General features: G+C 57.5%; 1 protein-coding gene across 1 annotated transcript; it reads left to right on the top strand.

Moving 5' to 3' along the window:
* The first annotated feature begins 962 nt into the window (after positions 1-962).
* On the top strand, positions 963-7,321 carry RRP7A (ribosomal RNA processing 7 homolog A). Its single transcript, XM_081128931.1, has 7 exons — positions 963-1,057; positions 2,018-2,160; positions 3,754-3,879; positions 4,551-4,668; positions 4,824-4,921; positions 5,335-5,533; positions 5,989-7,321. Exons 1-7 carry the CDS (start codon positions 985-987, stop codon positions 6,072-6,074), a joined length of 843 nt encoding a protein of 280 aa, XP_080985057.1. The 5' UTR covers positions 963-984; the 3' UTR covers positions 6,075-7,321.
* Positions 7,322-12,445: the final 5,124 nt, after the last annotated feature.

Genomic DNA, 12,445 nt, shown 5'->3' with positions numbered 1-12,445 from the left:
GTAAAAATATATTTTTTTAAAAAATGATTTGTTCCCTGGCCGGGTGTGGTTTGGCAGTTGAGCATGGACCTAGGATCCAGGAGATCAAGGTTCGATTCCCAGTCAGGGCACACGCCAGGGTTGCAGGTTCGATGTGCAGGAGGCAGCTGATCAATGACTCTCCCATCATTGATGTTTCTATATCCCTCTCCCTCTCTCTGAAATCAATGAAGACATTAAAAAAAAATGAAAAGTCCCACAGTGGCCCCCATCACACAGGCAGAGTAGCAAAGTACTTCCAGTGGTCTACCAAACCCTACGGGATCGCCAGGCCCTGCCTCCTCAGATTCTTCCTCGGGCTCACTGTGTCCCGGCCACATGGACTCCTGGCCATTTCTCTGCCACACCAGGGAGGCTCCAGCCTCAGGGCCTTTGCTCTTGCCCGGCCCTCTGCTCAGAATACTCTTCTCCCAGACCCCTGAATGCCTTGTTCCCTCACCTCCTTCAAATATTTTTTAAATGTCACTTCAACGAAGCCTTCACCTTACCTAAAATTGCAACACCTCCCCTCACCACACTCCCCCTACTCCACTTTTTCAGCACTTTGCATTGATGCATATGCTTTGTATTTTGCTGCTTTGTATATTTACTGCTTCTTTCCTTTCTTACACTATAAACTCCAGGAAGGCTGTATTTTATTCCCCTTCTGTAGCCCTAGCGTTTAGGACATTGCCTTGAGCATTCACTGCTATTTGTGAGCGGGTGGGTGGATGGATGTAGAGTTCGCACCAGTTAACGGCCCCTGTCCACGCCTTCATTATTCCCAGATTTATGCACTGACTTTATTCTGAGCAAAGGAAGGTTGAACGCTGGGGAGACCGGGACCAGAGAAGCGGGCCTGTAACGGAGAGCCCGGGAACCTCACCCGGCGCCGTTGTCATGGAAACGCGCCGGTCTGGCTCCAACCACAGCTCCCAGAGGCCCGTGCGGCTTCCGGTCGGCAAGATGGTGGCGCGCAGGAGGAAGCGTGCGGCGCGGGACGCCAAAGAGGCGGTTCCGAGCCCGCCCGGCTACTCAGGTGAGGGGCCGCGGGACAGGCGAGGGGCCGCGGGGCCGGGTACGGCCAGGCTGCGCCCAGAGACGGCTCGGGGGTCGGCGGTGGCCCCGGAAGGTCGTGAGGCCGCGGGCCCCCCAGCACCGCCCGGCGCCTTGCTCTCGTCCGGCTAGACTGTCCCCGGACGACCCACTGTGGCCCGGGCCTCCCTTGGGTGACCCCGCCTCTGTCCACGCTCCCCCCCAGGGCGAGTCCTTCTGCACCTCACCCCGCTCGGCGGGCACGTCTCACCTCCGCGAGTCCTAGTCCGGCCGTCAGCCCTCACCCGGGCAGCTACGTGCCCTTCCAACGGGCTCTCTTGCTTCTGGTCTTACCCCCGACTTCTCTCCTCCCCCTAGGTGCCAGGAAGTTCTTTCTAAAGTCAGATTTACTTTGTTTTATTTTCTTACAGTTTTTACTGATTTTTAGAGAGAAAGGAAGGGAGAGGGAGAAACGTCGATTGGCTGCCGCCGGTACGCCCCCTACCGGGCACCAGCCGGCACCTCCAGCGTGTGCCCTTGGCCGGGAACGGAATCGGCCACCTCCCGGTGCGCGGAGGACGCCCAGCCGGCTGAGCCCCACTGGCCCGTGCTAAAGTCAGATTTAAGTGGTGGGGGGAGGATGGTGTGAGAAAAGGCCACAGAGGTGGTCAGGGTCAGCTGGGCCTCCAGCCACGCTAAGGATTTTGGTATTTACCCCACGAGCAGCAGCAGCAAACTTCCCTCTTGTTTCACTCCGCACCTGCAAGAATTGCCCCGTTGCATTCTGTCTCCTCCACCAGTCCTGGGCAGATTCTCTGCTCGCTCACTCTCATAGACTGCATAGCACCCTGCACAGGCCTTCGTAGAGGGAGGGCTCAGGGAAGGGTGGGTGGACAGGGGACTAGAAAGGGGCAGCCTGAACCTGACTTTCATGCCATCCCTCCCTGCCCCATTTTCCTTTCAGCCGTTCCGATCAAGTTCTCTGAAAAGCAGCAGGCTTCCCATTACCTGTATATGAGAGAGCACAGAGTCCGAGAGGGCACCAAGTCTTCCTGGCCTCAGAAGAGGACCCTTTTTGTCCTCAACGTGCCCCCATACTGCACAGAGGTGAGGTGGTATCTGGGAGGGAGCCCATAGGCTCGGGTGGGGCTCCAGGCGGAGCTGGGCTTCCACTGGCCCCCACCACGCCCTTAGTGGTGAGATGGAGGCAACTAACTGAAGCCCCAAGGGAGGGTATCCAGAGGGCAGCCTCTCTCTCTCCTGACAGGAAATTTGCTTTTTAAAGATGTGCTTTTAAAAACATAATTCTAAGGAGCCCAAAGCTTTTTATTACGTAGAATTGTTTCAGTTGTATGTTGGTTTCCCCTGATTTTAAAAGTGGTGCATGTCCATAGTAAAAATAGGAAAACTGAAAGAAAACAAAATTACTTCTAAATCTCTCCAGACATAGCAACTTTTTTCCACAAAGCTGCTAAATTTAGTATTATGTAAATTTATAGAAGAGAAACTAATTTCTTTTTCCAAAAAAGAAATATCAGTTTCTAAAAGATTATAGTTAGAGAAAAAACCATTAAGAGGAGAGGGTGTCCTTTTTAACCTTGACTGAAGAATAATGTATGTATGGGGAAGGCCTGGGCAGCGGTGTCCAGCCCGTATTGCATAGGCTGATGGTGCCCATGTCAGCAGCACCCGCACCTCGAGGTCCGCTCGTACCCCGCCCCCCAAGGCTAACCATCGTCCTGATTCCAACAGCATAGGTTTAACTCTGTTTTTAAAAGGCTGATTCAAGTAGTAAAATTTATTTGGTGGTTTCATAAAATCAGATACTCAGAATAACACCAAAAATAATGTCCCTACCTATTCTTGTGATAATTTAAAAAAATTTTTTTAATCCTCACTGGAGGATATGTTTTCCATTGCTTTTCAGAGAGAGTGGAAGGGAGAGAGTTAGGAGAGAGAATCATCAATGTAAGAGAGACACATCGATTGGTTGCCTCCATATGCACCCCGGCCTGGGGCTGGGGATCGTGCCTGCAACCAAGGTATGTGCCCTTAGCCAGAAGCGAACTCGGGACCCTTCAGTCCGCAGCCAACGCTCTAACCACGGAGCCAAACTGGCTAGGGCTTTTTTTTTTTTTAATTAAAAAAAATGGTTTTGTTAATTGACTTGAGATGGGGGTGAAAGGAGAGAGATGGTTGATTCTTGTGTGTGCCCTGACCCGGGTTCGAACCCACGACCTTGGCGCATTGGGCCAATGCTCTAACCAACTGAGCCACCTGGCCAGGGTGCATAATAATTTTTTTAAAAAATTTAGAACTTAATCCCACTTTTGGGATCATGTACCCAGAGAAATTGGTAGGAAAGACTGATCTTTCAGCAAGGTGCCCTTTCAAAGTGAGAAATCTCTTTCACTTGGTGAGAAAACCAAACACATCTGGGCATGTGCTTCCACAGGGTCCTGTCACAAAGCCAGAAACCTTATACCTGAGTTCCGTCTCACTCCATCTCCTCCTGCCAGGGGAGGTGTGTTCCCACGGGCCCTGGGAGGGTAGGGTTTTAACCTCCACGCTGAGGAGGGTGTGGCTTCCAGGCCCTCCCTGCGTGTCTGTGTCCCCAGCTTGGGCACAGACCTCCAGGGCTGTAGGGAGGCTCTTGGAAGGCCCTGCAGCCACTCACACTGCTTTCTTGGGCCCTGGCAGGAGTCGCTGTCCCGCCTCTTCTCTCCCTGTGGCTCCGTCCAGTCAGTGGAATTACAGGGGAAGCCCGAGCTCACTGAGATCCCAAAGGAGCCAAAGTCGAAGTTTTTTCACCCCAAGCCCGTTCCAGTAAGCCTGCAAGTGCTGGGGTCTGCAAGAATGGGGGTGCGGGGTGGCCTAGGTCAGTGTCCCTGGCGTGAGGGGAAGGTGGTGTCTGGTGGCAGTGGGACTTTCAGAGGATTCCCTAGTGCCCTGGGCCAGGCCTTGCAGTGTGTGGTCTAGCAGGGCTGGCAGGAAAAGCCTCTGCTCCTTACCCCAGACTTGCCACATCCCTTAGCTTCCTGCTGCTCTTCCATTGTCCTGGGTGGAAGCTCAGAGACCATCTCCTCCCCCTGCCTGAGGGCCTCTCTGAGGTCAGGGCTGCAGTGGCCCCATTGTCATTCCCGTGTCCCTGGAGCCCACACCTGCCGGTGTAGTGGAATTGGAATTAGTATGACCCTGCATGTCCATCCACTCCTGGCCTGGGGTGAGCACCTTTTCTCCGAATCTCCCCCATAACTAAAAGAAAAGCCCCTGGTGGGAACAGGCACATGTTGGGTAACCAGGAGCACAGCCCTCCCCTTTGGATTATGGACAACCTCCTGGTTATCGTCACCGTTTGGGGACAGCCCTGCACATTTCCCCTGGTCCAGGGTCAGGTCAGGCTGAGGGTAGGTGGGACGCATGTGCCTGGTGTGGGCTGTGGGCGGCTGGAAGAAAAGGGAGGCTCCCAGCACTGTGACACCTCCCCCTCCCTCCAGGGCTTCCAGGTGGCCTACGTGGTGTTCCAGAAGCCAAGTGGGGTGCCAGCTGCCTTAGCCCTGAAGGGCCCTTTGCTGGTCTCGACAGAGAGTCACCCCGTGAAGAGCGGCATTCACAGTCAGTGCTGCGCAAGGGCTGGGGCCTCCTTCCTGGGCCTTGGGGTGGCGGGAGAACCTGTGGGGGCAGCAGCAGCCATGTTCACTTGCCCTGAGAACACCGTGTGGGAGGCTGAGCCTGAGGAAGGCCTGTTTCTCTCTTCCCTGCTCCCTCAGAGTGGATCAGTGACTATATAGACTCTGTGCCGGACCCAGAGGCCCTGAGGGTTGAAGTGGACACGTTCATGGAGGCATATGACAAGAAGATAGCCGAGGTGGGGCTTCCATGGGGTGGCCGCATGTCACCTGTGTCACTATGGGGAAGGCGGTGCCACAGGTATCGTTGTGTGGCACCTGAGGGGGAATTGGCAGCCTATCCTGGTCACCATGTAGAGTCTAAATTTCCTTTTTCCCTGCTGAGTCCTGGGTCACCTGAGTTGGTAATGTCTAGTCTCTAGGTCTATAGAGTAAGAACCGTCCGAGGTTGGAGGAAGAGGCAGCATTGGCATGTCTGCTTCCACCCCCCAACTTGGGCACCAACACTGCTGGGGTAGAGGGAGCAGCAGGTGCCCTTGGGAGCAGATTCTGGATGTGTGGGGTGGGGGGAGCCTGGAGAGGAATAGAGGTGAAGTGCTCCTGAGGCTACAGGGCGAGTCCTGGCACCGTCACAGGGTCCTGTTCCTTGCAGGAGGAAGCTAAGGCCAAGGAGGAGGAAGGAGTCCCTGACGATGAGGGCTGGGTGAAGGTGACCCGCCGTGGCCGGCGGCCTGTACTCCCCCGGACAGAGGCAGCCAGCCTGCGGGTGCTAGAGAGGGAGAAGCGGAAGCGCGCCCGCAAGGAGCTGCTCAATTTCTACGCCTGGCAGCACCGCGAGACCAAGATGGAGCGTAAGGGTGCCCCCAAGCCCATCCACTGCCCCACTGCCCTTGGCCCCTGGCCCTGTGGACAAGGCCTGTGGCAGGCCCTGGACCTGGAATCTGGGCCAGGGTGTCCTTAGGCCCAGATTTCCCAACAGGCTTTGGGGTTGGGGTCCCAGCTCAGCAGCACCTGTGTGCCGGCCCCCCTGTTGCTCCCCAGAGGTCGCTGTGGGGGCCCCTGGGTCTTTGGGGCTGTAGAGGCACCTGGGATTTAGGACCGACAGCCAGACCCCTGAGCAGTTAGTGCTGGAGCCAGATTGCAGAAGGTGGATCTCAGGTGCTGGCTGTGGGTGCAGAGAAGGCTGTGGCCATGTGTGTGTATGGTGGGGGCAGAGGCAGGCCAACTCTAATGGGGGGCAGTGGGGCTCAGCTCCCACAGGGCATGTCTGATTCTGGCCATTTCGCTTTTTCCTCTCGTGCCCCAGATCTCGCACAATTGCGCAAGAAGTTCGAGGAGGACAAGCAGAGGATTGAACTGATGCGAGCCCAACGCAGATTTCGTCCCTACTGAGCTGGCACAGGTGGGTAGTGGGTGGCCAGCGAGGACATGAAGGCCTGGATGCTCACTGGACTGCCCAGGCTAAGCGGCTGCCACATCAAACAGCACCAAAAATCTGAGCCCACACACAGCAGGGTGAAGGACAGTGTCACCCCTCAGTCCTTGTGCTTCAACTGTCCTGAGCCCAGTGCCGGTGAGGCCGGCCTGGCATGAGGACTTGGCCTCAGGAAGCCACTGGCCCAGGAAGTGGTTCCTTCCCACTCCTGCTTTCTTCCCAGCCTGTCTCTGGATCCCCTCTAAAAGCTAAGTGTCTGCTCTAGTCCCCCCTTACCCTCAGGGGGCAAGCGCCCACTGCAGTGAAGCCTCAGAAGCAATGAGAGAAAATACAAGAACAGTTTACTCTTCACTCAGGCAGACGGCAGGAAGAGGCTGCAGAAGCTGCTGGGCTGCAGGCCAGGCAGGCCTGTCCCAGCCCCTCCTTCCTGCAGCCCCACCAGCTCACTGCAGATGATCCACAAAACAGACTACCCCGAATTCAGACATGGTTTCCCCCTGTGAAGACACAAATTTTGGAAACAAACCTCACCCCACACCTCCACTTCCAGCTCGTGCTGGTCAAGACCAAGGAGGCCTGTTTCCATGGCAGCTGGCCTGGCTGGGGGCCGCGGGAGCTGGGTGTCCGGGTGGTGAGCTGAGAGCACAAAGTCTCAGTAGCCCCAGGCCCAGGGCTACAGCTAGGCTGGGATCCTGTCCCTGCGCTGTAAGAAGGAGCTCATGACACCGGCCACGAGATCTGGTTGGTTCACGTGGATATAGTGATTGTCGGGGACTTCCACAAACGAACCGCTGGAGAGGAAGGGGACAGGCGGTGGAGTGTGGCCCAGAGGGGGGGCTCCAAGGGCGCCTGTGCTGGGGCTTTCCAGTGGTCTGCCTCCCTGTGGTTCAGAAGTGTCCCCCACGGTGAGCTGCAGGACCGGGACTGACCCAGAGCTCTCAGGCCCATCTATGCATAGCACCTCTTGGTGATTCAGCGCTCGCTCCAAGTCATGAGAAAGACCTCACTGGGATGGGAGTGTCCGAACCCTGGGGTCCTGGGCCATTCTGAGTTGTGAACTTGCGGAGTGACGCTGAAGAACAGCAAGTGGTCGGGGTGCTGCTGGTTCTACAGGTGTCCCCCAAAAATGTATACATGCTAATGGCTAGTGGCTCAGTTTTGAAAATGAGATATACTTTAATAAACACTGCCTTTGCAGTTATTCAGTGTGTGTGTACATCATTAGGGATACCCTATGAGGCCCACTTGAGAGAGAAGGAGCAGCTTTTCACACCTGCTCCTGCTGGGAGAAAGGCCGACAAGACAGGAAGGTGCCACCTGTTGGTTGGCTGGCCACACACACGCCTCCCTTTTCGTGAGGACACGAAGATGTCTACTGAGCCCCAGGGTCAGGTGTCTGTGGTGGATGGTGATGGTAACGCTGTGGCTCCCAGCCCTCCAACTTAGAGCCCCCCACCCTACCCCTGCAGCCAGCGCCCAATGAGGGGGCTGGTCCTCTGTTCCCATTTGGGACCCTAGAAAATTGTGGGATGGCCTCTGGCTGAGTAGGGCTTGACCTGGTGGGTATGAGGACAGTAAAATTTGGAGAGTCTGCCAACGAACAGTATTCCTGTGCTAATCTGTAAGTGGCCACAGCTGGGAGCAAGGCCTGGGGGTGGGGGCTGAGGCAGACCGGGGACCCCAGTGCAAGAAAGAGCCCGCGTGGTGGAGCCCAGAGGGCCGATGCCCCCTCTAGACCCCAGCCACCCTGAGCCCGCACCTACCTCTCCTAGGATGGATTTCAGGTGGTCAGTCATGAAAAGCATGTTCCCCTGGTCACCATTGTTCTCTCACACGTTATTGAACCCTTGGGTTGCTCTGGGAGGCAAGGAACTGGGGTTCATCTCAGGCCCACCTCTGGTAGTGCCCTCTGCTCTGGGTGGGCACCCTCCTGCCTGCCCACAGCTGGGTCCCTTGACGCTCAGGTTTAATTTGAGATTCAGCCACTCAGTAGCAACCCGCCCACAGTCACTGCCCCTGAGTGGCAGAGCCAGTGAACAGCGGGAGTCCATGCTTTTCCCTTTTTAAGAAAATAGCTTTACTGAGATAATTTCACCCATTTTAATTGTCAACTTCCATGGTTTGTAATATATTCAGTTGTGCAATCATCACTAGTCAATTTTAGAACATTTTCCTCACCTCAAAAAAATCACAAAACTCCAAACCTATGTTCCCCCTCCCACACACAGCTGCCAGCCTCACCACCACCAGGTGACATTCTGTCCATAGGTTTCCCTACTTGGACTGGCACGGGGATGGGAGCCTGTGGTGCGCGCTCCGTGGCTGGCTTCTCACTGAACGCAATGTTTTCGAGGCTCATCCGTGCTGTGGCCGAACAGCATGCGTCAGTACTTCACTGACTGTGCAGGTGGACATTTGGGTCGCCTCCCCCTTTCGGTCCTGAGTGAGGCTGCTCTGAATCATCGTGTGCAAGGCGTGCGGACCTGACTGTTGGGTTTACACCTGGGAGTGGAACTGCCAAGCGAGAGGGTCATGGTGGTAACTGAATGCTGAGAGGCTGCCAGACTTTGCCAAAGTGGCCACACTTTATGATCCCATGGCTGCGTGTGAGGGCTCCGGCTTCGCCCCATCCTGCGGATGTAAACTGTTGTCTCGGTTCGAGTATAACCGTCCTGGTGGGTGTGCAGTGGTTTGGATATGCATATCTTGACCCATGCCTTCTAAGCCCTGTGCTCAGCACCAGAGACACAGATGTGCCTGGAAGTCACAGACCCTGCCTTGGGCATGGACTGTGCAGGATGGTTGCAGTGGAGGGGGAGTGGCATCAAAGCCACATTAAAGGATGGTCACTGCTGTGAGACCCTGCGGCGGAACTGCTAATGGCTGGGTGCTGGGAGTGTGAGGGTCTGGGGTGGCTAGAGGGTTGGGGTGCCCTCCATAGTCGCCTATTGAAAGGTGTGTAGTCCTTGCCCCATCCTCTGCTGCCCAGGCCCTCCAATCGCTTTGCCTTCCTTCCACACACCAGCTTCCAGAGGCTTCCCAGGAAAGATGGCAGCGTGGTCTTGCAGTGGGAGAACCGGGTCCTCAGGCCAGGGAGACCTGTAGGACCCTGGCCCTCAGCTCCTCTGAGGTGCTGGGCTCAGACTTACTTGATCATCAGGACCTGGGCTGCAGCGTCTTTAGGCCTGTGCACAGCTCTCTGCTGATGAAGTCCAAGCTGTGCTCTGGCTCCAGACAAAATCCACAATGAATTATTTTTTAAAACTTTTCTTTAATCCTCACCTGAAGATATGTTTCTTTAAAAAATATTTATTTAGCCCGGTCAGGCATGGCTCAGTGGTTGAGCATCAACCTAGGATCCAGGAGATCGCGGTTCGATTCCTGGTCAGGGCGCATGCCTGGTGGCAGGCTCGATCCCCAGTCGGGGGCGTGCAGGAGGCAGCCGATCAATGACAACTCTCATCTTGATGTTTCTCTCTCCCTCTCCTTTCCTCTCTCTGAAATCTAAAAAGATATATTTAAAAAATAAAATAAAATATATTCATTTTTTTATTTGAGAGAGGGAGAGGGAGAGGAACATTGATGTGAGAGGGAAACACTAATGGCTTGCCTCCCATACACGCCCAGAACCTGGGCATGTGCACTGACCAGAAATCGAACCCACAACCCTTCTGTGCACAGGACGGTGCTCCAACTGAGCCACACGGGCCAGAGCCATAGGGAATTCTCACCACAGGCATCAGGCGCTGCTGGGGTTGGAAGCCTATTGCTTTCGGCTTTGGGGAGCCTAGCGGGGACACCTCACCCATCTACCCAAGGACAGAGCCCAGTGCCCAACCACATCACTTCCTCAACAGAGGCCTCTAACTGCCACAAACCTTGGAAAGGCTTCACTACAGAACTTTCTAGAATAGTCCTGGGCTCTGCCACTTGCCGCCTGTGCCACCTTGGGCAAAGTTATTAAAACCCAGCCTCGGTTTCCTTTGTAAAGCCGGAGTCAACAGTCATAGCCAACAGCTTCTGAATCCTTACTGAGGGCAAGACGGGGGGCCCATCTCCCCACATCGTCCCAGTTGGGTCACTATTACCCTCCCTTCTGAGACCGGGAAACTGAGGCACAGGGAGGTGCAGCGCCTGCCCAAGGTCACGCAGCGAGGGCGAGCTTGAGCGAGGACTTGAGGGGAATTAGCGCAAGCAGCAGGGCTGGGGGGGCAGCCTGACCACGGGCACCCGTCGTCTCCTGCTCGGGGCAGGGCTGCCCCCCCCCAGCTGACCTTCCTGCCCTGCTGGCCCTCCCCACGGGGCGGGGACCCCTGAACACTCACCGAGGCTCCCGGGGCCCTGAGAGGCCACGTGCCGCCGCGTCCCCCCACGCACCCCTGCAGGTCGGGCTCCCCCAGTGGAAGGAGGTGCGACCCCCGGGAGGGCGGCGCGCTTGGCGGACCCCCGCCCCCTCCCGACCCCCGCGGTCCCAAGTAAGTGGGAGGGCGGGCGGCAGCGCGCGCGTGGCCTCGCCCAGCCCACTCGGTCTGAGTCCCTGGGGAGGGTGTCCTCCCCCACAGCTCGCGCCCCTGATCGCACGGCGGCCGCCACTGTGCGCCCCGAGGTCGCGCCAAGAGCGGGGGGCTCGGGAGTCTCAGGCCCTACCCAGCCCGCCTTCCCTCTAGGCCCCGCCCCCGCAAGGCCCCGCCCCTCCGCAAGGCCCCGCCCCTCATCAAGGCCCTGCCCCTTGTACAGACCACGCCCCACCCAGGCCCCCGCCTCTCCGCGCTAACCACGCCCACCCTCAAAGCCCCGCCCCGCACAGCCCCTCCACGCAGGCCCCGCCCCTCCTCAAAAGCCCCGCCTCTCCGCAAGGCCCCGCCACACAAAGGCCCCGCCCCTTGCGCAGACCACGCCCCAGCCCCCAGCAGGCCCCGCCTCTCCCGCTGGCCCCGCCCCCGCGGGCCCGCCGACCAGCCTCCCGTCGCGGCGCAAGGCGGCCCCCGCTCCCTCCCCGAGCGAGCCCGCGCTGCGGGAGGCGCCCCCTGCGTCAGGAAGCGCCCCGCGCTCGTCGGGCGGAGGCTGTGAGCTGAGCGGCCGGGGTGTCCGCGGTCGGTGGCCAGACGACCTCCAGAATTCCGGCCATCCGGGCGCTGTCGCAGGCGTGGAGAAGGCCCTGTTGGACACGTGGGTGGCGGACCCCGACCCCTGGGCTGTGCCCACGGCCGCCCCTGTCCCCTGGCGGGACCCGGAGCTGGCTGCTGGGGGAGCAGCCGCGGCCATCTGGGCAGCCCCTGGGGCCTCGGTGGCCTGCCCCTTAGGTGGGGTGACCTTTGTTTAATGGTTTGGTGTCCACCCGGGCTGCGTCCGCCGCGTTCCCACCGTGTCCTGGGTCCTCAGCAGGGCCTGGCAAGGACCAGCCTTCATATTTGTCGTATGGCCGAAGGGTGAGTGTGTAAATTGAAGACATGGAGGACCCTTCCGCATGGAGGATGATAGGCAACGGCGGCGTGGAGCTGAAAGGGGCGGGGAATGCGGGCCGAGTCGGGGGTGCAGGGTGCAACCGGAGCTGACTGCGGCGGAGGCCTGGAGGGGCCGATGGACACACACGCCGGTCCCCGCGCTGTGCCTGGTCCTGGTGCCAGGGGCTTCCTGAGTGACAGAACACTCCGGAGCAGTCTGGCAATCTTTCCGGAGCTATTAAAAAACTCTGTGAACAGCTAGTCCCCGGGTTGGTAACGCAGCCTTTGGCGCTCCATCACCGTAGGCAGAAGAGCTCTCCGTGCTCCACTGTCCTCAGGGCGCGGGGGCTGCCAGCCTGCCCTGGCCGACCAGCCTAAGACACAGTGGCTTAAGCACCCTCTGCCAGGTCAGCTGTTCCCTCCTGCCCTCCCTCCAGGCCCTGGTGGCACGTGGGCCTGCTTCCTTAGAGCACTAAGGTGACTGAGGTGGTGGTGTACAGAAATGACTCTGTATTTCTTCTCAACAAACAAAACCCCCTTTTTGGGGTGGTGGTGGCGATGAGTAGCATAGCCCTTTCTGAAAATACCCACAGCATCTCTTTTAGTTCTTTTGTTCAGGGACCCTGAGTTTTTATCTCATTTCCATTAGACCTTGAAATTCACAAAATAGAGGTCACCCAAACCAACAGATCTTGACTCAATGAAAGCAACTCTTCTTGCCAAACTCACCCCTTCCTTCCAGGTGATAGTCACACTGCAAGCACCTGCTGGGCTAGGGTGGCCTTAACCCACGTCACTGGGGAGGTCTGCGGGAAGGCCCGGGGAGGGGCACTCAGAGGCTCTTTACCATCAGGTGCGAAAACATTTCAGCAGTTCCACAACCT

The sequence above is a fragment of the Miniopterus schreibersii genome (genome assembly GCF_964146895.1).
Source record: "Miniopterus schreibersii genome assembly, chromosome: 2".
Classification (NCBI taxonomy): Eukaryota; Metazoa; Chordata; class Mammalia; order Chiroptera; family Miniopteridae; genus Miniopterus; species Miniopterus schreibersii.
This window is presented reverse-complemented; position numbering and strand designations above follow the sequence as displayed.